Here is a 25,560-nt window from a genome sequence, read left to right on the forward strand (position 1 = left end):
AATATTTGTATAACTCTTTATGTAACTATCAGAATTGCGATAATTGTCAATGTTTGAACCAGCCCTTAAGTCTATTGTGTAAATAAATCGAAGGAAAATACCTCTTAATTGTTTTATTGCTTCAGTGGTCCTTTATAAATATTTTGAAGCAATTAGGTGTTCAAATACGCCTCTCTTAAATGTGGATAGTTTGGCAACAAAGTTTACCCTTTCCACCATTTGTGGTCTCTTCGAACCGCATATTGTTTATCGCAATTCCTCTTCCGATTTATCTTCATAAATCAAATTAATTTTCTCTTATTTAATTCTCTTCCCGTAAAAATTAAAATAAATATCGTTACTGAGTGCTCTTCACAAAATAAAACGTATAAGATAAACAATCTCACGGCACATGGAACATTACGTCACCACGCAAGTGTTTGAAGTGTTTCCACCCAACAATCTTAGATGTTAGATTTATCGCTCTTCGAGGTGCATCTCAAGTGAAATTGCTGACAAGAAACATGTGATGTGACTATGGATTTTTATGGATTTTTTAGATTCATGTCTATTTGGTGAGTTCGTTCCAAAATATATTTTTATAATCACGGTACAGGGACATTCAAAAGTTCGAACGCATATTATTAGTATACAGGACGAGTTTATATTTCGCAGGATTCGTACAGACATTATTTTCTGAGACTCTTGTTTATTATACGGGGTGGACTAAGCTGTATTTTAGACTCTAAAATTGTTTATTTTTCGTGTATCTCTCATAGATAAATATCTCGCAAAGCTTTCGATACATCTCTAACCGCAATGGATCAATTAAAGAAACAACGCAAACCGTTGAAATCAAAAATCTCTCGTATCTCTAATTGGTTAAGGGATAACTCTACTCAAGAAACGGATCCCTTGCAGTTCCAACTCCGTCGTACTGAATTAACGAATTGTTACGCCAAATATGATGACCTCATGGATCAGATTGAGGAACTGGACGAAGACAACACTGAAGAACGCGATAGGGAAGAAATTGAAGAAAAGTACTTCTCAACTCTGGCAGGTCTTCAACATAGAATGGAGATGCTCCAACCTCCTTCACACCAGTCCAGTTCCACTTCTCCACGTTTAGCTAGTGCTAAAGTGACTCTTCCCGAAATTAAAATTCAAATTTTCTCAGGATGCTTCTCAGAATGGAGTGCATTCTATCAGCTCTTCGAGACGTTAATTATTAATAACCCGGAACTCAACAACGTCCAGCGCTTTGTTTATCTCAAATCTTTTCTACGCAACGAACCTCTCCAGTTGGTAGAAAACATCCAAGTTTTAGAAGAAAACTTCCAAATCGCGTTAGAGACTCTTCGAAATCGCTACGAAAACAAATCGCGCGTAATTAGTTTGCTTATACAGCGTCTTTTGAAAGTTCCATCCTTAGTCAAAACTAATGCAAAGGCCTTACGTGAATTTTTGGTCACCGCAAAACAGACCTTACTCGCGCTAAAAAATATGAATGTACCCATCGAGCATTGGGATCTCTTATTAATAGAAATATTTTTGCAAAAAGTGGACTTTACTACTCACCGGTCTTTCGAATACGAGTTAGGGTCAAAAGATATTCCTACGCTAAATCAATTCTTTGATTTTTTAGAAAAAAAGTGTGACATTATGGAAAAGTTAAACTCCTCAGATAATAACGATAAAAAAGTTATTAAAACAAACTCTAAAACGGTTCTCTTCTCTTCGGCAAGTAATAAAAATAACTCATACTCCAAAACATGCGTATTTTGTAATAATGCTACACACACTATTTATGCATGCACAAAATTTGCTAATCTTTTCTTACAGGATAAGTATAAATTTGTTAATGAAAACAAACTATGTCGCAACTGTTTAGGAACTAAACACTTTTCACAAAATTGTTCGTCTCAACGTTTATGTGGTATATGCAAGAAAAGGCATCACACACTCTTGCACAATGACCATGAAAATAGCTCTTCTTCTAGTAGATCTTTTCAACGACACAATCACGCAACCTCTCGCAATGTACAAAACACTTGGTCTGATGGTGAAGCCGGTCCAAGTAATTCTGTCTCTCGCTCTGAACCTCAAACCTCTCAGGTCTCAAATGTGATGACTTCTCTCTCTTCTCTGTCAATAAAGCAGGATGTTCTGCTGGCAACCGCTCTAGTCACTATTTATTCAAAGCATGGCGTACCCATACACGCTAGATGTATTTTAGATAGTGGATCTCAGTCGTCATTTGTCTCTAAAGATTTGGTTCAAAAATTAAATCTCTCTCCTTACAGCAAAATGTTACAAATCTCTACTATCTCTGAACATAGTTCATTCTCGAACAAAATGGTCGATCTAGAAATTTTTCCATACAAAAGAAATGGTAATGGTTTCAAAATCTCCTGTGCTATTTTAGACAACATAACTTGTAGACTCCCCCAGGTATCCATAAACAGAAGTAAATTTAATATCCCCTCTACAGTCACTCTCGCAGATCCCACCTACTCTGTCCCTGGAAATATAGATCTTCTTCTTGCCAGTGACATATATAGCGAATTGTTATCGGATGGTTTAATACGTTTAGGTAAAGGACTCCCTGTTCTCCAGAACACACACTTAGGGTACATCATGTTTGGTTCTTTACCTCCTTACGCACTTCACAAAGGAATTTATCGCTCACAGTTGTCTCCTACACACTCAAATGTCTCTTTATTTGTCCAGTCCACATCTGAGGAAGATAAGCTCGATAATATAATTCGACAATTCTTCGAAGTCGAAAAAGTGACCCCCTCTGTTAAAATCTCCTCCTCTGAGGATCTGGCTGAACAAATATTCACTGAAACAACTCAAATTCTACCTTCTGGTCGGTTTCAGGTAAGGCTTCCTCTCATTTCTGAAACAGCACATAAAATGCTGGGCAATTCTTACAATATGGCTAGGAAAAGGTTTATTAGTTTAGAAAATAAACTCTTAAAACACGAAAATGTATACTCTCAATATAAAGCATTCATCAATGAATATGTTTCTCTTGGACATGCCAAAAAGGTTCCTCTTTCTCTCACAAATGTGCACTTAGAAAATAAATACTTTTTACCTCATCACTCTGTCATAAAAGAAGAATCATTAACTACCAAATTACGGGTGGTTTTTGATGGCTCCATGAAAAGTTCCAGTGGCTATTCTCTTAATGACATCCTGTTGAAAGGAAAAACTCTTCAGCCTGAACTTTTCGACATTCTCCTTCGGTTTAGATTGTATACCTATGTCTTCACTTCCGACATACAAAAAATGTACAGGCAGGTACAAATTCATCCTGATCACACATTCCTCCAGAATATCCTCTGGCGGGATTCTCCAGAACAGGACATCGAATGTCTTGAGCTTCAAACCGTAACTTATGGAACAAAAAGCGCAAGCTTTCAAAGTACTCGTTGTTTGATGGAATTAGCTAAAACTCATCAAAACAACTCCCCATTGGCTTCCGATGCTCTCTTAACAGGCTGCTATGTAGATGACATTCTATATGGGGCCAATGACACGCAAACTCTTCTTAAGGCTCATAATGAGATAACTGACCTACTCAACAAGGCATGCATTTCTCTTCATAAATGGTGCTCTAATTCAAAAATGTTTTTAGAAAATGTTTCTACTCTCTCTACAAACTCTGCCTATGTTATTTCACCAGAGAATGCTTCTAATAAGGTTTTAGGTTTCTGTTGGAACCCCAGTACTGATACATTTTCAATTTCTGTACCTCAATTATCAATAAAGGATAATTACACAAAAAGGGAAGTACTCTCTATTATCGCTCAAATTTTTGATCCACAAGGGCTCATTAATCCCGTAACTGTTCTTGCTAAAATTATTATGCAAAAAATTTGGATTTCTAAAATTAATTGGAATGACTCCGTGGATTCAAATATTTTAAATGAATGGTTGAAGTTTATAACTGATCTCGCTGCTCTCAAAGACATAAGCATACCCAGATGTCTTTTCTCATGTCATGAAATTTCTTCTATTGAAATTCACTCTTTTTCTGACGCAAGTTTGAAAGCATATGCTGCTTGTTGTTATATACGGGTTATCTACAAATCAAAAAATGTCTCGTGCTCTCTCATTGCTTCGAAAAGTCGTATTGCTCCTTTAAAGACCATAACGCTTCCAAGGCTGGAACTTATGGGTGCTTTATTGGCTAGCAAGCTCACCACAAAGGTGGTTGATATCATAAAGGATAAATTGCCCTCTATTACCTCTATAAACATGTGGAGCGATTCTGAGATAGTTTTGGCGTGGCTCAGATCACATCACTCCAGATGGAATCAATTTGTCGCCAACAGGGTAGCTCAAATTCAAGAAAATTCTTCTCACTCTCATTGGAGACACGTAAAGTCTAAAGACAACCCTGCTGACATCCTCTCCAGAGGAATGATGCCCTCTAACATACTCAACTCCACTCTTTGGTTTCACGGTCCTCAGTTTTTGCAAACATTTGACCTAAATTTGTCTGAATATAGTCCGAAGTTTAATTCTAATAAATTACCTGAAGAAAGAAAAGTTGTTCTTCACACTCGAAGTGCTCAATTTGATTTCTTTGTCATGCTTTCTGAAAGGTTCTCCAGTTTCACGAAATATGTAAGGACTATAGCTTATGTACTCAGATTTGGTAATAACGCAAAGTCTGGCACTCAAAAATTATCCGGTGCACTTGAAGTATCTGAACTTCAAAATGCCGAAATGAAAATTATAAAATTATTGCAAAACTCAAGTTTCTCCTCAGAAATTGCTGATCTCAAAGGCAATAAGATTATTTCTAATAAGTCTCTCTTACAATTTGCTCCTTTTCTTGACAAAAATGAAATGCTCCGTGTAGGTGGACGTCTTAGGTATTCCGAAGTTACCTTTGATCAAAAATATCCTCTCCTCCTCCCCTCGAAAAATCATGTTGTTCGTCTAATTCTCAAAAAAGAACATCTCAGGCTCCATCATGCAGGTCCTCAGAATACTCTCTCTCAAGTTCGCCTCAGATATTGGCCCTTGAATGGTCTACGTGAGATTAAGAGGATAGTCCACGAATGTCATGTTTGTTTCAAGTTTAATGCCAAACCCTTAGCTCAAATCATGTCTGATTTACCTAAGGAACGCTTATGCTCTGCTCAAGTTTTTGCTCATGTAGGTTTGGATTTTGGTGGTCCCTTTCTAATAAAGGCCTCTAAACTTCGTAAAAGTCCCTTGATAAAGTCATACATAGCTCTATTTGTCTGTATGTCCACACGTGCGGTTCATATAGAATTAGTCAGTGGGCTCACAACAGAAGCGTTTCTTCTTACTCTCAAGCGCTTTATCAGTCGAAGAGGTCACCCTCAGACTATATTCTCTGATAATGCGACAAACTTTCTTGGGGCTAAAAATCAGTTATTCGAACTCTATAATTTCTTGAAAAATAAGGAACCTAACTCTTCTATTCAGGCATTTTTAGCCTCCTCTCAAATTCGGTGGAAAACAATACCACCTCGATCTCCTCATCATGGAGGACTCTGGGAGAGCGCTATAAAGAGCGCTAAACATCATATCTATAGATTGTTGGGCAATCTCAAAATTACATTCGAGGAATTCAGTACCGTGCTCACCCAAATTGAAGCCGTACTTAATTCTCGGCCCATTTGTGCCCTCTCTAATGATCCCTCCGATTTCACATATCTTACCCCTGGTCACTTCCTAATTGGAAGGTCTCTCACCTCGCTACCCGACCAGGAGTATACATCTATCCCGGAAAATAGACTTAGCATCTGGCAAAATCTCTCTAAGCTCCAGCAACTTTTTTGGAAAAGGTGGTCGACTGATTATCTGAATCGACTTCAAAATCGTCCAAAATGGTTTCTCCCATTCAAAAATTTAGAACCCAATGACCTTGTGTTAGTTAAAGAAGATAATCTCCCTCCTCTCTACTGGTCATTGGCACGAGTGATGGATGTCTTTCCGGGTAAAGATGGCCGAGTGAGAATTGCATCTGTTAAAACCAAGGATGGGATTTTCAAACGCACGATAACAAAATTGTGTCCCCTTCCTAGTGAAGGATTATGTTAATGTTATTAGGTTTAGTACCTTTACTCATATGTTGTTTGTATACTATTACTCATATTGTTTTTTTTTTTATGTACTCTTTTCTTTTTAATGCTTTTTATAATGTTAAAGCTAGTGCTTCAACGGGGGGCAGTATGTTGTAAAAAGCAACCTGTATAATATAGTTATTTTATCGAATTGTGCGTTCAGGTCGTCAGCTATCGTGTTAACGTGTGTGCGACTGATTTCCTACATCTGGGACCCGTCCTCCCCTCGATTGCCTCGATATATAACTTAAGACAGACAGTGCCAATTTGCCTCTCGGCAAGAAAAGGCCGTGTGTGTGTGATCTCGAAAATGTGCATGGTGCGTAAGTTATAAATGCGCTTGTAAACCCGGTGTTTTGTGTTAAAACGTATATAGTTGGTCTCTCTCAATTTTATCATTTCATGTATATCTGTTACTGCCTCCCCGCACTCACTGTAAAGCTAATATTTGTATAACTCTTTATGTAACTATCAGAATTGCGATAATTGTCAATGTTTGAACCAGCCCTTAAGTCTATTGTGTAAATAAATCGAAGGAAAATACCTCTTAATTGTTTTATTGCTTCAGTGGTCCTTTATAAATATTTTGAAGCAATTAGGTGTTCAAATACGCCTCTCTTAAATGTGGATAGTTTGGCAACAAAGTTTACCCTTTCCACCAGTCTTGTCGAATATCATTCGAGAGAAAATTATTTACCGGCAAAATTTTTTTCTGGTTTTGTTCTAGTTTGTTGCTTTTTGGCAATTTTCAGTTTCGAATTTTTGAAAAAATCACTGGACTAACGTCTCGTGATTTAACTGTCAAAATTTAATTCGCGAAAATTGCCTGGCAACTAACTTTCATACCAGTCGAAAATATTGCCGGCAAAATTTTCTCTCTTATGATGTTATATACCACAAAAATTGTTTCAGATATTGCTGTTTAAAATTTGCATATACTCATGATTAGTGACTCGTTCAAGCACTTTCAACTACAACTCTTAAAAATAAGGGTTTAAAAATTTATCTAAATGATATTGTTCTTAAAAAAACCTACAAAATGGTTTTTAAAGCATTTCATGGTAGAGTTATGAGTAAAAAACCAATCACATATTTTAGAATATATTAGAACGCGTATACTGAAGCATTGTAAGATACACATAATGTGCTATCAAGGCACAGACGACATACTTTCATCCAGCCTTACAAATTAAAAATTGTTGTTTTTATGTTGAAATAAAATAAATTCATAACATTAAAAACATTAAAAAAGTATTGTTATTATAGTTTCAATGAAAAAAAAAATAGTACAACTATTTGAATTTTTTCGCAAAGAGTGGTTTTAATAAAGGTAGAGATTATGTGGTAAAAAATTAAAACAGTAAAGAAATCTAAATTTAATGTCGCTGTATAATTACATAATTCCAAATGGCATGCATTTACAATTTATGATTGTTTTCTAATAGAGGGCGTTCTCACCCCTATAAAATAAAAAGCAACCAACGGCACAAGTCCAAATTTGAAATAAAGTTGTTGTGTTTATTCTCAATCGTTGTTGAGGAAAACTACAAAAATAGTGGCTAGACGACGTCAAAATGAAAAAAACTGACATTAAAGAGTGTAAAACTTATGGGGAGGCCTTTGTCCAGGAGTAGACGCAAACAGGCTGAAGAAGAAGAATATTGGTTTATTATCATTAGCATTATACATACCTACAAAACAATATTATGCATTAAAAAATAAAAATTAATATAAAATTGAAACCCGTAAAGTATTTCGTTGCAGTTTTCATTGGCATGCACATAAAAATGCAATAGCAATTTCACATCTTTTGTAAGGAGGACTTTTTATTAAATGTCAAATTATCTTTATTTCCAGTCATTTGAATAACGAATTGCTTTAGCCATAAACAACCGCTAAAGACCATACATCAGTATAATTTATGATGTGTTTCTGAACACCATAGGGACACCATATAACAATTAAATCAAGAAACGTAATTTATTGAATCCTACTTTCGATCCTTTTTTCGTTTAACGTGGTAAACACCTACGACCACAGGTCATATAAAATTCACGACCATGTTTGTTTGTGTCTGTCATTTGAATTTTTAAAGAATGCTCCATGATTCATGTTTGTAATATTGTAAGCATGGTGTACACTCTAATAAATCGTTCCCCTTCCAGTCAAAACACAGACTAATAATAGTACAAATCATAAAGAATCACAGAAGCTGAAACAATAGGTGGCCGTAATTTGTTACTTTATGGCATGACTGGTGAATGGTTAATAACTTTGTATTTAAAAGTTTTTAAGCAAAGGACTTGAATATGGAAATTTCCGTCACGAACATCCTTTACTGTATTGAACGTAATACTTCTTAGAAACACTTTCTCCTGGTTGAACATGATGGATTTATTTTGCATAATAGAAGGAACTGAAGGTGCAAAAATGATAAATCACCGATGTGTGCAAATTAATAATAAAATAAAATTTTTTTCATTCATAAACAATGCAGCAAAAATGGAATCAAACTTACTTATCGAGTTAATCTACTTAACAGAATCGAGTTAAATTTTAGGTTTTTCATGTATTATATTCATGTATACTAAAATATCTTTGTGTTGAGAAAAGTAGTTCGTAATTTTTTAGTTTGCGTTTCAAGTTTAAATAAATTCATCTTTGTCGGCATTTTTGGAATCGCCATTATTAGTACATACACCCTTCCATATTTCTAAAATATAGGTTCCTTAAATAGTAAGATCTCTTGTAATTAATCGTTTTATGATAGACTCGTAGCTTTTAATCTACTTGGTATTTAGTGCTAATGACGTTTTAGCTCTAGTTATTTTTTCTTTGATTATGTTAACATTGAAATGTATGAATTCGTTGTCTCTTATTTCCACATCCTTCTTTCTTTGTTTCATATAAGAACACCACATCTCAATGCCATTCGGGGATGTCTGTCCAAAATGATCTTTTTTTGCATTTAGTCATTTTATGTTCCAACCCTTCAAATTTCTTTGTCTTTGCCTTACTCCATAAGGACAGCGGCGACACAAAGAAATAATTTAAAATGGCAAATCTGGAAGAAATGGCAACCCTATTCTTAAAGTTTGCATAAAAGATCGAATAATTACCGATACAAATGTGAATGAACCTAGAATATGATCAACAGCAAAAGGATGCAAAAGGAGGAACCACTTTAAGATACCTGTAGACTTCTCAAGCAAATAATAATGGCGTTACAGAACACATTGCCCTAAACCGCGGTAGACTATAAATAGTACGGGGGTTCAAGGAATAGCTGCGATTGAAGCTGGGAACCACATAAAAGTGAAAAGTTGTACTGCAAAAGGTCTAAAAAATTGGTACATCGAATATAAAAAGCTTGTTTATAATCGAAAGTATAGATAATTCCATCAAATAATTATTAAGCAACTAGAAACTATATAAATGTGAAAGTTGTACTACAAGAGGTCTTGAAGTGGATACTATGGATAAAATGTCATCACGTACCTTAACCTGTATCTCTACCTCGAAATCATTCCTAATGTCTAATTGACCTGGAAGTCCCTAAAATCGCTACAATACGCGTATATAAAACTGGGCGATTTTTAGGTCAGGTAAGTCAGTTCTTTACGGGCTTCTCCTAGAGTCGTCCACACTCTGAGAGCCCTCTTGCTGAGGCTCTGCTTCTTTCTCTTTCCTCCAAGACTCTACGGCTGATTTATTCTACAACTACAATTGGTGTTTTTATTTATTTAGTATGTAAGAAATAGCTAGACTTTTTCAAGGCTACCTACATCAAAATACATTGTTAGTCATCGTTAGTCGAGGACACAAAGGTGGTTTGACCCCTTTCTCCGAAGAGACTACATGGCGACCAATAATCTTCACGATCCCACGTTCATGATGGATTCAAGAAGGGAGAGCCATCAGATGTTACGAGTGCAAAACTTAACATTCCGCCATCAAAATCGTCTGGAGGCCTGATGTCTTCGGCGTACCAGATATCTTCGAAGAGCCAGGATGCTTTGAAGTTGGAAGTCTCAGAAGCTACGAAGGTCAACGGAGTAGGCCCCGTCACTGCCCGTCCTACTGATATGTGGTCCTTGTCGTCACGTAGGTTCAGGTACACTCGACTCCAACACACAAGTTAGAAGGAGTTGGTACATCGACCGAGGGTGGATTCCTCAAGGAGAAATAGATGATACACCAGCGCCCTCTGGAAGCATTCGTTAGTGTTGTGCTATGCTCGAACAATTTCTATGTTTAATTGTGTTTTCTAATTTTGTACTTTTCATTTATTATTAATAAATTCTTTCCAGCCACAGAGTTTCAAGAGAAGGTGGGATGACATCGTGTGTCTTAGTCTGTGAACTAATTCTTCCTATTGGCCAATTGACCTGGAAATCCCTAAAATCACTGCAATACGCGTGTATAAAAATAGACGATAAAAAGTTCGTATTTTTTGATATTACAAATAGATATTAAGGATACACTGCATAGCTAGAATCATACATATCGAATATTACAAAGAATGAAGAAAAAACTAATAAAAAAGAATTTTTGGACACATAATTAAAAAAAAAACGATCCTCTCTTACCCAAGTCTTGCCCCCAAGTATCTAATGACATGGTCAAACTGTGTTGATATTTTCTTATACAGTGCACGCCAAAAGTCCCCTTGTATCTTTTGAACGGTTATACCTATAATAGAGAACTTTGGAGGGAGGAATAAACGCTTCTCAACTAGTCATAAAAGATGACGAGCCACTGTGACCAATAATGTTAAATGGGACCTTATAACAAGTGATATCTCGTTTGAAAGGTAATGAACATACCTATTGAATCATACTAATTCTGTTTGCGTTTAAGCTAATCTTAATGAACAAATTAAATAAATACTAAAATTATAAGTTTAAATGTTTAGAATGGTACGTAATGTAGCTGACAAAGTAGCAGCTGTCTTAATAATTAGTGACTGAAGAAACAATTTTTATGCAGCGAAACGTCTATTCAATGGAAGGTACCCCGATAGCTTTATATCAAGGACTTATTTGAGGGAGCTTTTTCGAAAGTTTGAAGAAACAGGTAGTATTTAAGATGTCAAACGATCGGCTCGACCAACAATTAGTGATGACAACAAAATTGACTTAATTCCAGAAATGTTAGTAAATCATTTGTTTCACTACCATTTGTTTGTGGAATCACTTAAAGGACAGTACACCCAGTGTTGGCTAAAAACAAATTTTGTCCATAAAAATTAAGAATTGTGCACCAACTGAGGTCCAGCTGTGACACAAATCCTCACGTCTGTCGTAGAAAACATATTCAATTTCCAGAACAAGTAAATGATTGGACAGGTATTTTGGAAAACTACATAGTTGGGCCTGTTTTTCTCAATGCTAACTCAACCGGTGAAGTGTATCTGGAGATGTTACCAAACGCTATTGAGCCGTTAATTCTTGAAAGATAATCCAAATAAATTCGGCAACTTGGAAATAACGTTTTAACAAGATGGTGCTCCTACATACTATTCTGGTGCAGTAAGTACTTGAAATCTAAGGATTACGCTACAGCACCCGACAGTATTAACATTTTGAAACTACGAAATATTAAATGTATGCAAGATGAATTCCTCCGACGTATTTGGACAAGTACGACAATAGTTTTGCAATAGGATGCATTACTGTCACGAAGTAGATGAAGCACATCTTGAACAATTAATATAAGAACTGATTATAAAATATTTATAAATTAAATGCGAAACTACTACTAAATTTTAGTATTCATTTAATTTATATTTATATCAAAATCAGCTTAAACCCAAACAAAATTAGTATGATTGAATAAGTACCTTTCAAACAAGATATCACTTAAAATAAGGTCCAATTTAATTATAGGTCGCAGTGGCTAGGTAACGTCATATATCGCTATTACTTCACCTGTTATGACTAGTTTTGAGAAGCCCTTACTTCAGTTTATTTCTTTCCTCAAAATTTCACTATTATAAGTATAACCGTTCAAAAAACACAAGGCCAAAGGGGACGTTTTGCTAGCATTATATACTGTATACTATACGGTGTATAGTATATAGTGTTATATATTGCTTATTACCAATAACACCCAAGTCATTTAAAAAAAATGTTGAAATTGAAACGATACGTAAATGCAGGTAAGATTTGTTAAATACGAACCGAAATAATAAAACAAAATTAATTTTAATTTTACATGATTTTAAATATATTGTTAGGCCCTATATATTCCTCCACTGTTTATCCATTAATGTCATAAGTCGGGGCTACCTTGTTGTATTATTTTCTTCTAATAAAATATCTAAAATATGCGCGGCAAGCCATCTACCTTTTCCTTTTATTTTCTATAGTATTCGTAATAACTGTTAAATGTCGAGGTTAGTCACAAAATTCCAGCGTTTGTGCCCCTTGTTATAGAATAATATCTTCGGTACTTTCTACTAATGGGTACATTAGGAAAGACGTCGAAAAGAGAATGAACATAAATAAACGACTGTTGGTTACAATGAGAAAGGAGGAATTTGAAGGAATTGCTGCAATAAAGTCTATAAGCGTTCAACCCCAGAAAGAAGCATATACTGTGCGTTTTATTAAATTATTTTAGGACTCTTAAATTAAAGGTGTTTTAAAAGTAATAGCAGTAGAGAAATAAACGTACTGGAAATTGAATATCTCATTTGAATACTTCAAGATCGTCCTTATAAAATGTCACTGCCGTAAAGTGGACATAAACCAGTGGCGCACATTCTAATATGTAATTATTTGGTAAAAAGGGATTGTGCCGAGTTTTATCGGTATACTATAATGCACACATACAATATGCGGAAAGCCGCATACTACTCCAAGAAAGGAAGCCTACAAAGCACTTCAAAAATCGAAAAATTAGTAGAAAAATTTCGCGAAAATTTTTCTTTTTCGTGGTTTTTTATTAACATTTAAGCAAAAAAAGCGAATTTTTTCATTCATTTCAATATTGTGAATAAAAATGAGTTCTTTTGATCCTGAAATCATTATCAACAACTTCAAATTACCGATTGTTGATAATTTCAAAATATTAGGGCTGATATTTGATTCAAGATTAATCTGGAAACAACACATACAGCAACTTAGGAGTTTGCCTAAATAGGTTAAATATAAACAAAACACTCTCACATTATCATTAGGGTGCGGAAGAAACTACGTTACTGAAAGTTTACAGATCACTAATCCGCTCCAAGCTCGACTATGGATGTTTCGTCTATATGTCTGGTACTAAATCAACTAAATACATTCACTAAATACAGTACACAACACGGCTATTTGTCTATGTCTTGGACTTTCCGTTCTAGTCCGGCAGAAAGTCTTTACTGTGAAGCTGATGAACCTCCTCTATGGCTTAGGCGAGAAAACCTTCTCTTCTATGCTGCTGCAATTTCTTCCAATCCGTCCAATCCAGTATATCATTTAATTACATCATCACACCACCTCCATAACAACCCTCCATGTAACTTAATTATACATCCTATTCCTAGTCTTCTACAACCGTTACTAAAAGATATAAATTTGTCTGAAACCAGAACTCTACCATTCTCCAATAATCCCTATTGGACCAACATACTCCCACATAATAATATTTCCCTCACCAAATTTAACAAGGAAGAACCAGTATTAGTACATTAAGAATTCTCTTTCTAGAACTTATAAACAAAAATAAATATAACATAGTTCTTTACACAGACGCGTCAAAGACTGAAAGTGGTGTTGGATATTCTGTAACCACTGTACAACAGCCTATCGAACTCTCTACAATTTCTCCTTGGTGTAGTATCCACACTGGTGAACTACTAGCTATCTCACATGCTTTCAAATATGCCCATCAATATCCAAATACACACATAGCCATATGTTCTGATTCACTTTCCTCTATACAGTCCATTAATGCTATATCCACAAACCATCCTATCGTCCAAGATATTCATGACACATATCAGCTTCTTATAAACCAAAATACAACTATCTTTAACTAACTTTATATGTATATATATATAAAAAAAGCTGATTGCCTTGACAAAAAAGCCGCATCATCCACGGACACCATTATCAATATACAAACTTGCAACGATCTCAAAACTAGACTGAAAAAGATTAACCTATCCACCTGGCAGATTCACTGGAATATTGTTACTTTAGCGCTGCATGAAATTAAACCCTCAGTGAACCTTCTTACGGTTCACTGAATCGTACGGAGATTGCGTATAGGACACACCCGTCTAACTCATGGCTACCTGATGACATCATATCCACAACCAAAATGTCAGCACTGCAATACGACTTTCCGAATCAGGCATATACTTATCGAGTGCCCATTTTATGCCAAAATACGCCAACAGCTCGATATCAGTACCAACTTCAAAAAGGTCCTAAACAGCACAGACCAAATCAACAAGGTTACCAAATTCCTCGAGATAAGTCTGCTCAACAAAATATAAATGTTATATTACAAGTTTTTATTATTTTCTCTTTAAGTTAGATGTTAACTACATTATTTTGTAATTTATATGATATTACCATGTAAATCGTAACTCGTGTTAATGCCCATAGTTGGCACATGCTCGTTAATTTAAATAAAAATAATAATCATAATGATGGAAAAAATGGTATTTTTCAAATTTTTATAGTTTTATATTAAAGTAGTTAAAAAAAACCAACTCGCCTACATGGCTGGCGACTTTTTGATTCCCGAAATATTTTGATTAAAAAAAAAAACGTGTAAATTGAGCTTAAATTATATTACATCTCGAGGATTTTGGGCTGAAATTCTGTATTGGATTGATTTAACACTAACATAAATAAATCATTATACCAGACTCTGCGGTCTTTACTATTAACATGGATGCTGAGACTTATTGATTGTGGTTTAAGTTTACAATCACTTTTGTGAACGGCCAACCTTTGGTTTAATCTTTGGCTAGTTTGACCAATAAATATTAAGAATCATTCACATGGGATGCCATAAATTCCGTTTGAACATTGCAGTGTGGGGGTAGGATCTTTTAATCTGGTGTAAAACAAGATAAGCTTTTTGTTGTTATATGTGGCTATTTTTATATTAAATTCACAGAACAAACCAATGAGTAATCTAGAGAGATTTTGGACAACAGTTAGTTTACCATATCTCATAGGAATATCAACTTGATTAACATTGTGTTTTTTATCATTGTTAGTAATAGGTTTCGAGAATAATAATTTGTTGAATGTTTTTTGGATATTGGTTAGGTAACAATATATCATATAAAATTATAATGCTTTAATTAACAAATTTCGGATGACAAATGTTAGTAACTCTCTTTTTCGTTGCTAGAACAATATTAATTTTCTGTTTTTCTGTTGTACGCCAACAAAATTTTCCAGGTTGAAAAAACCTGGGCGAGAAATGTAGGAACATAGAAATATCTCTAAATAAAAAGGTCATTTAAAATTTGTTCTTCATAAAAAGGCCACCACTTCTTGCACTGTAAAACTATAACATCAAATACATAAAAGAGTATTGAAAAATATAAGATATACAGCCTAAAAGTCAAAATAAAAATAGCAATACAGGTCTGTACGAAGAGAACAGCAGAACTAGCGCTTGAAGATGGACAGCAAATGCATCAATCTCGGCTATGTTTAATTTGATGTCAAAAACAATATGTTGTTGATACAAAAATTAAAGAAAAGCTTATAAACTAACTATATAACTATATAAACTGTCACAACAATACATCATTTTTCTTCACTATACAAGAAAAATATTTTTTAATATATATTTTCAAATGAGCTGAGCAATAAACTAGCTCGCCCGTTAAGCTATCGAACCGATTAATTTATGTTATGTTTAACTTTTTTTCATTCCATAGGAGATATAAGCTTTATTTTACAGATTATTATATTGCCATACCAGGACTTTATAGCGTACATTAAAGCAATTTTATGATTTAAATACTATTTGCAGTATTTCGACAAACATTTTCAGTTAAAATGGAACACTCACTTGAAATTATATTTCAAATATTGAATATATTTGAATTCAACTCCTTCCCCTTTGACGTTTGCAGTAATTTATGGACTGCTCCAAACATTTAAAAACAAATCCTAACCGCTGTGATATTGCAACCCTCAAACTCAAAAATACCATCGACCTTTGTCGATTAAGGTAGAAACTTAATAAAAAATATCGCACATCCCGCATATTCCGAAGCATCTGCAGTTACGTATTGTTGTTTAATTGTGATTGATGATAAAAGATAGCGATGCGCAGGAAAGGGGTTACAAGCTTTCAGAAGTCGGCATAAATAAAAACAGATTTTAATTAATTCATACATTTCACATTTTATGACGGGAGCACAAAGGGAAATTAACTTCTCGGAAAACCGTGATGGGTAGAAAAAAGGTAAAACAAATTTTACCTTACCGAAAACAACAGTAAAAAATAAATATAAAAATAGTTTTATTTTCGCAAAGTTTTTAACCAGAGTTTAATTTATTCATCTGACAATATTTTAAAGAAAACGTAGTTAAGGCGCCAATGTAAAAAATAATCGAGAAATAATTTTGGTGAGGCAAAGAGATGAAAAACCTTACACACTTCGTTATATAACCGTTAGATCCTGTATTTTTCTGCAAAATTTAAAATAATAGCCTTGTTAAAGGTAGGACCAGGGAAGGACCCAGAAAATACCAGTAAATATAGACCAAAAATGAATGAAAAAAAATGTTGACAAGCACCTCATTCCACAACAAGAACGATTCAGAACCGGCAAATATCGTACCGATCAAGTCCTTGCGCTAACAGAACACATTGAAGAGGGTTTAGAAGAAAAACTGATACGGGCCTGCTTTCGTATCAGTTTCGTATATACATTTATACAACGAACCAACCTTAAACCCACGTACTAGTTCTATGCTGACAATCTTGAAATATGTGCTTAAGGAAAAAATGTTGAAAAAGTAAAAGACAAACTTGAAGCTTCCTTAAACACAATGACTGCATACTACCTGCAGAATTCTTTGAGACCTAATACTTCTAAAACTCAAGTCTGTACCTTCCACCTTCGCGCAATGAAGCTAAGCGAAATCACCAAATTTTGTGGAATGGCAATACATTAGAACACACCTTAGACAAGGAAAGAGAGGGAACGCGTAATCGTATGGAATTGACTGAAGCCTAAAACGGCACCAGAAGGGTTGTCAGGTCATATTTTATTTCTTCAGTAATCAGTAGATTGAGAATAATGGATATATATCAATAAATAGATTTTTTTTCAAAATTTATAATTGAACACTGATAAATGATCACTTTTTGAACATGATTTTAACATTACATATTTGTTAGTAGACTGATATAGTGTTTCAGTAAATCAGTAAATTGAAGTTGAAATCAGTAGATCTACTGAAAAATCAGTAGACCTGGTAACCCTTCGAGAGGTAGTAGTGGGCACCAAAACATGGCGGTCACGTTGAAACTGGCTTCTCTTTTCGAAGGTTTATTAAGTGATTGTTACCTGTCCTCTCTCTTTGATTGTCTAAGGAACACGCAGATCTACCCACATATCTTGAAGTGCCTCTGGACCGATCCCTCACCTACAGACAACACAGCATAAAAACGAGGGGGAAAGTAACAACTGGGAAAAGCATATTGAGGAAGCTAACGTGAAGTGAATGAGGTGCATGTCGTGGCATCTAAAAGTATAACGTTACAGGCATTGTTTTTCAACTGCCGAATATGCATACCCCGTTTGAAGCAGATCTGTCCACACGAAACGAGTGCATACTGCGTTAACTGAGACATGCAGGTTAGTAACGACTTGCATGAAACCAATACCACTGTCAAATCTATATAAAGCAGCGGGTTTTGCAGATCCCTCAATACGCAGAAATATAGTAGAACACATAGAGACAAATAAACAAATCGCAGACGAGTGGCACGCCATGTACAGAGCTCGTACACTACATGGGGTATTCATAAGACTAAGAGAAATGCGCAAATATTATAAAAATAAAAAATAGTAAAATTTGCAATAACAAAATATATTTAAAATATCAAATATCATAAATTTCACAAAGTAATTAAATAAAATAAGCAAGTAGAGTAATCAAATATTATATTAAATATCAATAAACTTATCATATACCTATCATAAGAAACATGAGAACAGTATTAAATAACTTAAGTTTTTTTTTGCAATAACTGTGTGTTGAAAATGAAAAAAAAAAAACACATCCAATTAAATAAAAAAAATTAAATACGTAAAAAAACCAAAAAAATTTATTGATTAGTTAATCCACTCTGATTAAAACATGCTTATAATAAAGACTGCATAAAAAATCAACTAACATATAATTAAATTAACTAACAATTAAATACTATTATATAAAAAAAGATTTGAAATAATAAATTCTCTTAACTCATATCAGTCTCTGGCGTTATTAAATAAGATTTCTTAAAACACCACTTGATTTGGCTTACAGTATAAGAATGTACTACTCACAATAATTCAAATAATTTCCAGCCAAATATTGGATAAAAGGGGGCCTCAATCTAAACTGGGACATAAAAAACCATACTATGATGTAAGTGACGTCCAATTAGGATAAAAGTCGACTTCAAATCAGGACGAAACTAGACAAGATGGCCTCCGAATTAGGAGAAATTTGTATTCTAAATGAAACCCTAATTAGATGAGAAAATGCAAAATCAAATAGATGAAGAATAAAATATACAAATATAAACAAAAAAGGGTACAAAAAAAATATTACCCTTAACAGGGGTCTCAACATGGGTAGAACGTCTTTTAGATCTAGATGCACAACGAAAAATAAAATAAAATTCAAAAGGTGTGTCTTTTTATGCACAAAAAAATGACCCAAGCAAAATAGCGTTTCCAAATTTGACTGAAAATATGAGAATTCTTGAATGGCCTTAACAGTATCCTAGATTTATATTTATATTTAATTTAGATTTATTGTTAACAAACTAATACTGTAATTTTGGCAGTATTCCGATAAAAGCTTAAGGGATAATACAGAAGAAGCAGGTCGAAACGGCATTTTATGATAGTACTAAAAGAGTAGCTTTTTTAAAAAGTTTATGGAAGATATCTGAACATATTTAACGGTTGTTTCCCTGAGTGTTACGAAAATGAGACAGATGTAACAATCGTCTTTTGGACATGTTACAACATGAAATACAATTTATGATATTTAAAAAAATTAAATTAATTTTATAGTAAAGATTCCTTTCGTGTAAACTTAGGTAGTATAATCTATAAATACTCCTCACTTGCATTTTATAGTTTTATAAGTCCTTAAACACTGCAAGGCGCTATTTCTTTAATTTTATCCATGTAAATTATCATATTCGCGCGAACTTATTTTCTGTTCACAACGAAGTAAAGTAGGTGGAAATGTTAAAGAAAGGCATAAATCCTTTGTTATGGCAGTGGTAGGTTTGCAACCGAATTGCCTTTGTTTTCGTTCCTGCGTTTCTGGTCCTATAAATTCATTTCTTAAATTATTGCCTTGGATAGGTGAGTAGGTGGATTTTCAGAGTAATAAATACGAACAAATGAACGCCATTTTTCTCGGGGTGTTTTCTGAAAAAATGAGTGTGGTCGCAAATGTATTAAACCGATCGTTAAGGTTTGGTTTATGTTCTTATAAAGATGCCATATTTGAAAACGTAAGTTTACCTGACTTGTATAATATTTCATAAACATATTTAAATACCCGTTTAACAAAAATAATAAAAAGATTCGAGATATTTTTACAAGGTTTGTAGATATATTAACATATTATGTTAAATCGATAATGTAATAAGTCAATCTAATTTTAGTTAAAACATCAAAACGCTTTAAATATCCCTAAATAATATAAACCCCGAAAATGTAGTGTTGGAAATCTTTAGTTTAAAATACCAAATCAGTAGGTACGTTAAAATCCAAGTTATGAAAATATATATAACATGTGTCGATAATAAACACAGAAGGGTCCATTAGAACACTATTTACAGTACTAAATAAGAAAATGAGGTAACTACATATGTTAATTCAACTAAATATGACCAATATATTAAAATTATGACCAAAATATAAGGAGTTTGTATATTTAGCACCTTTGTAAAATTGTTTATTTTGATGTAGCTAGAAAGGTCACCAACTGATATAATGCGAACGGCAGCTGGATTGTTGACGAAGAGCGAGTGAAAATGGTATTTGGTGTCCAAAGGAACAAATTACCACTGATAAGATGGAAAAGGTAGAAAAGTGGCGCCACTTTGTGGCATTTGGCAGTTGATTTTATAAATAAAAGGGGACAGTAAAGAAACCTTAGATTTAAGATAAATAACAAATATGTTCGGTGGAATAGTCCATCCACACACTTCTTTTTCTTCGAAATATAACTATATCAAGTTGTTTAAATTTGGTACTCAATCAGGGGACTTGCTCGAAACGATAAGCTCGAAACAAAAACAGTTTATTTCAACAAATCGTTGAAATTCAAAACAAACAATTTGTTTCAAGAAATGGTAGAAATACACACATAATTAAACAGTAAACAGACTTTTACCATTGACCAACATACTATGACATTCAGAATTCAATAGTATTTTATTTGAGCAGTAAAGAGGAGCTTACCATTACCGAAACTCTAAACCTGATCAAGATGTAAGTGACAAAGATATGAGAGATATATGCCAAGATTCAGCAACTCTCAAGCTTTTCTAGGTAATATACAGATGTAACGCAATAAAATTTACAGTTGTTGATGGTCTGTCTGCTTCATAAACATTCAACGACTAATCTGAACAAATTCTACAAACAAACTCCACAAGCAAATCTATCGAGATTTATTGTAGAATAAATCGGTAATTATCTTGCTGATAAGCAATCGATTGATATAATATTATACCTATATATTGCTAAATAGAAATAACTGCTCTAGCGAGCTTACTGCACTTAACGAAATCGAAAAAGATCGCGAGAGAAAAATATGTCTACTTCCCAAAAGGACGTCACCAGAAGTGGATGTTCTTTCTTTAGAAAGTTACAAATTCGTAAGCATGGCCAAACTTTCTAATTTCATTAATTAAATTAAAAAAGGGTAACTTATTAAATTATTAAATTCATTAATTTACAAAAAGGGTACTAAGATTTATGGTGAGAAAGTATGTGTGTATAATTGGGCGTTTTAAATTTACCTCCCGTGGTTTTAAAGGACGAACTCTTCTATAGTATTTTTCATATAAAAATGCTTGCACGTCACAATTTATATAAAGTGACGTCACTTATATTTAAAACTTCCAGAACGTCAACTTTGGAGTTCAAATTTTCCTAACACAGCTAATAATATGAAACCCTTACGGAACTGCTAGATCTTTCATAGGCGTCAACATGGTATAATAATCAGAAAAATGTAATCATCATTATATTCGGAATTTTAGAATTATATTGATTAAATAACCACAAAGATTTATTATTATTAATAATATAAATTTTATGAAATAACTCTTTAAGCCTAATATTCCACAAAATAATAATTTTAATTAAATATATTAAACAATTGTACGCAACTAATACTGGAATACTTCAAATTTTTTGATAGTTCAGCGTGTGGCGAAATTTTTAAAAGTGTTGCCGCCTTTTTAGAGTAAGAATTTTGGTTATATTTTGATTTCTTACACAATTTGATCATAATACATTATTTATTAATAAATTGTTTTGGCAACGCTGTGGGGTTCTGACGTCGTAAATCTTAAATGACGTGCACGCATTTTTATATGAAAAATACTATATAGTCGTTACTCTGGACGGAAATGTGTTACGCTGTTAAAAGTTATCAAATGCAGTAAAAAGTTTTTCAAAGCGACATAAAACACTCATTAGCTTAAATTCTGATGGATTAAATTTACAAAACTCATAAAAAAAATAAAAATTATTGTTATACCTTATCTAAAGTTTCTGTGATTTTTAAAAATCACCTGCAATTATATTTTTAAACTATGAGATACAAACAATAAATAGTAACAATACTAACCATTCGAAACCCAAGCAAAACCAAGTAAACCATAATTATATTTTAAATAAAGCATAAAATATCACTTATATATAAACGTCAATTCCGAAAAATTAAATTTTCCTCCTATCTGATAATTAAGGATTCAACTACAAAAAGCACAAAAGAGCTTAAAATCAGTTGTATGATAATTAGGAATATCTGCATGCAGATCAGATTATAAGTTAATAATTGGATAATTAGACTAATTAGTAGGCGAGGGAGGTAAACTATAATATGCGTCACAGCGTGGTCGAGACTTTATCTTCATTATTGCAACGTATCGGTACAGAATTGAACCACATTGATAATCTTCTGTATGCGCTGCCAAATTACGAGTATAATGTATATTTAGTAGTAAGTCAAAACATATACCGTTGTATTTAGAAAATGCGCAATCACTTTTGAAGATAATTTCTGTTTTGTAATCTAATAAGTCAAGTTGTTAATTTTCTGTTTACTTTCAAGATTTAACAACAAAGTACCTCTTATTTCTTTTGAAAAGTGGTTTGTAGGACATAAAAAACCAAAATCAGTACACAAACTAGCTTTTCTCCGAATTCTATATGGAAAAATCTAAAAACAATCATGATTTTTTATTTTTAATCGCAAAAATATCAACGAGACTTTTGTAGAGGATCAAAGAACAAATATTCTTTTTATATAACCTTATAGAGGCATGTTTTTTACGTTACTTAGGCTCTTTTAAACTTGGAAGGGTAATTATCTGATAATATTAACTGAAGTTTTTCGATTTTAATTTAGAAAACATATTAAAGCCCAAAACTTATTCTGTAACTTATATATATATCTTGGATTTTGATTTAAGTATAGCATAAAATACGGTTCCGAGTATTATTCTGTACGCGCGATCTCGCTTTTGGAGCGGAGTTTGGAATTGAAGCAAGCGAGGAGAAAAATGTGCAGGCTTATTATTAATTTACTCAGATACTTTGTATAGTTTTCTAATAAAGATTTTAACAATTGTTTTAACAATTAAAACAAAACTATTTATTTATTTTATTGAGAGCAGTATTTTTCATGTTATTTGAAATATCAAAAACTTGATATTTCAAATATCAATATCGGTAATTTTAGTGCTAGTATTTAAGTAATGTCAGTGCTAACTTTGGAACTTTGTTTGTCATCCATATTGGATATATTTTTTTTTGCTTTGTTACTTACACTAAAGCTTTTTTTAACACGTCTCTTTTTTAACTTTTACAAAACTGTATCTATGGATGTTTGCTTATTTAAATAATTTTGTAGATGAACTGATGATGTGTATAAACTTAATACATGAAACGCCTTCAATAAAAGCATACAGTAGCTGATATTCTTTCTTTTATTCTCCAACTGTTGATCGAGAACCCTCCACTATCTTAGTGGACCACATTTAGTATATTATGTATAATACCTGACACAAGGAAACAAACACGTGTTAACGTGAGTCATAAATTTTTTAAGTGGTAATCCTATTTATTGTATACTCCTAAATTGTTTTCTAAGATATGATGGTGTACTTACATTGTCGGCAAATTCGATTGCTTACTTATTTATTTTTCGTCGAAATACAGAAAGTTGTAAATGTTAATGGTGTACTTACATTGTCGACAAATTTTTAAAGTCGGTAACTTATTTTTCATCAAACTATACAGGTATGTTATAAGTTTCAAAAAATCCATTTTGTAAAGGTTATAAAGTAAAACATTGCTAAATTCAAGAAACATAGCATGTTTCGAGCTATAGAGGAAAAGTATGTACCAAAATGGTTTTTGAGTAATGGAGGTTTTGGGGCTTGAATAGAAGGGAACACAACAGTATTTTGAGTTTTGGAAGTTTTCGACTTATCGAGGTTCTACTCTATATCATTCGAACCCTCAGTTAGAAAATTCTTTACACTCTCAGCATATTAAAAATTGAATATATTGTTGGATTGTTTTCTAAAAAAGTAGGTATAGATACAGTGGTTTAGCCTTAGAAGTGTGAAGTTACTAGTTGATCATAATGTTTAATTTATTTATTCTCAACCCCAATCACCGAATAATTTCCTTTTAAATACATTGCTAAACACTGATTAGTGATCAGTTACAGGAATACGTTCACTAATGTCTACATATTTTATATTGTCGAAGCTGATGTGGGAGTTTTAAAAAGATTTGTATTATCTTTATATGATTGTATTGAATATTTCTAAAGAACCCTTCGTGAGAAACTTTATCAAATGATCATTGCAAATATATATCCGTACATACCTTCTGGTATGGACATTTCAGGTTTTTTTTTAGTGGTAATAACGACGGAAAAAAGTCTTATCATCTAATAAAGCCAATTATCCCTCTCTCTACCAAATATTATTTATATATGATGATTCACAATGTCATAACGCCATATCCCAAAATATTTTTTTTAATTAAAACAAAATTTAAATTAAATTGAATCACCCTGATACAATCGACGGCAACGGTTGTGCATCAGGAATTAATTTCTCAGTAATATTTGTGCTACTGTAAAAAAAGCACAATCACAGTGCAAGCAATGGGTAAAATCAGTAGTTTTGTAGAGAAGAAATAAAAAAATTACATCTTCTGGAAATGTTATCATCATCAGTGGTGCTACAGCTCTAGTTGAGCCTTGACCTTCCCCAGTCTATTTCGCCAGTCGTTTCTGTTCATCGCCAACCGTTGCCAATTTGCCGCGCCGATTTTCCTTGCGTCCTCGTCCACACCGTCCCTCCATCTCAGTCGTGGTCTGCCTCTACTCCTATTTCCCACTGGGACCGATAATAGAGTTCGGAAACTGGAAACGTTATGGTCAGGGTTTTTTGAACTCAAATGGATTTCCACAGTACTTGCCACAGGATCAATAAATTAATGGGGAATAAAGAAATCTTTCACCATCATCATGCCCATTACACTTTAACGGAAGTGAGAAGAAAATTTTAGACATTGAATGCTAGGGAACAGATGTAATAGCTTACCAAATTGTTGACAGGTCTTTTGAAAGTTTCTGACAAGTAATTTAAAATTATGTACCTATATATATTTTTGTGTCTGATAAAATATTTTAGATTCACGGAAAGAAAATTATAAACATAGGACCGGAGTGTAAGCGGTGAAATATGAAGCAAAGATGGCCTTTATGTGGATCTAAATATGCACGTATTCAAAAGTATCTACCCTACATATAAATAAAACCATAAAACCACCAATATTGAACTGAATCCGTGAATACTTTCGCTGAACGTAATTGACTAGAATACAGAGAAAGTGACAGAGTTTAATTATCGTGAACGACAATAAACTAGGAGTTAGACAGATAAACAGATTAAATGCCGAAATTAGTCTATCGAGAATAACCATTTCAACGAC

The 25,560-nt window shown here is 33.4% G+C and overlaps 1 protein-coding gene across 1 annotated transcript; it reads left to right on the forward strand.

Annotated features, from left to right (window-relative positions):
* Positions 1 to 798: 798 nt before the first annotated feature.
* Positions 799 to 13,777, forward strand: LOC140444340 (uncharacterized). The gene is made up of 5 exons (XM_072536090.1): positions 799 to 1,122; positions 1,825 to 3,579; positions 4,141 to 5,985; positions 10,004 to 10,212; positions 13,447 to 13,777. The coding sequence occupies exons 1-5, from the start codon at positions 799 to 801 to the stop codon at positions 13,775 to 13,777; spliced, it is 4,464 nt and encodes a 1,487-aa protein (XP_072392191.1).
* Positions 13,778 to 25,560: the final 11,783 nt, after the last annotated feature.

This window comes from Diabrotica undecimpunctata, chromosome 6 (genome assembly GCF_040954645.1).
Source record: "Diabrotica undecimpunctata isolate CICGRU chromosome 6, icDiaUnde3, whole genome shotgun sequence".
NCBI classification, from domain to species: domain Eukaryota; kingdom Metazoa; phylum Arthropoda; class Insecta; order Coleoptera; family Chrysomelidae; genus Diabrotica; species Diabrotica undecimpunctata.

What these genes read in the sequence shown, in the direction of transcription:
- LOC140444340 (XM_072536090.1), top strand. Translation starts at nt 799, where the DNA reads ATGGATCAATTAAAGAAACAACGCAAACCGTTGAAATCAAAAATCTCT. An exon ending in TAACTGACCTACTCAACAAG is followed by an intron (nt 3,580 to 4,140) that starts GCATGCATTTCT and finishes GCTCCTTTAAAG; the next exon opens with ACCATAACGCTTCCAAGGCT. An exon ending in TTCCGGGTAAAGATGGCCGA is followed by an intron (nt 5,986 to 10,003) that starts GTGAGAATTGCA and finishes GATGGATTCAAG; the next exon opens with AAGGGAGAGCCATCAGATGT.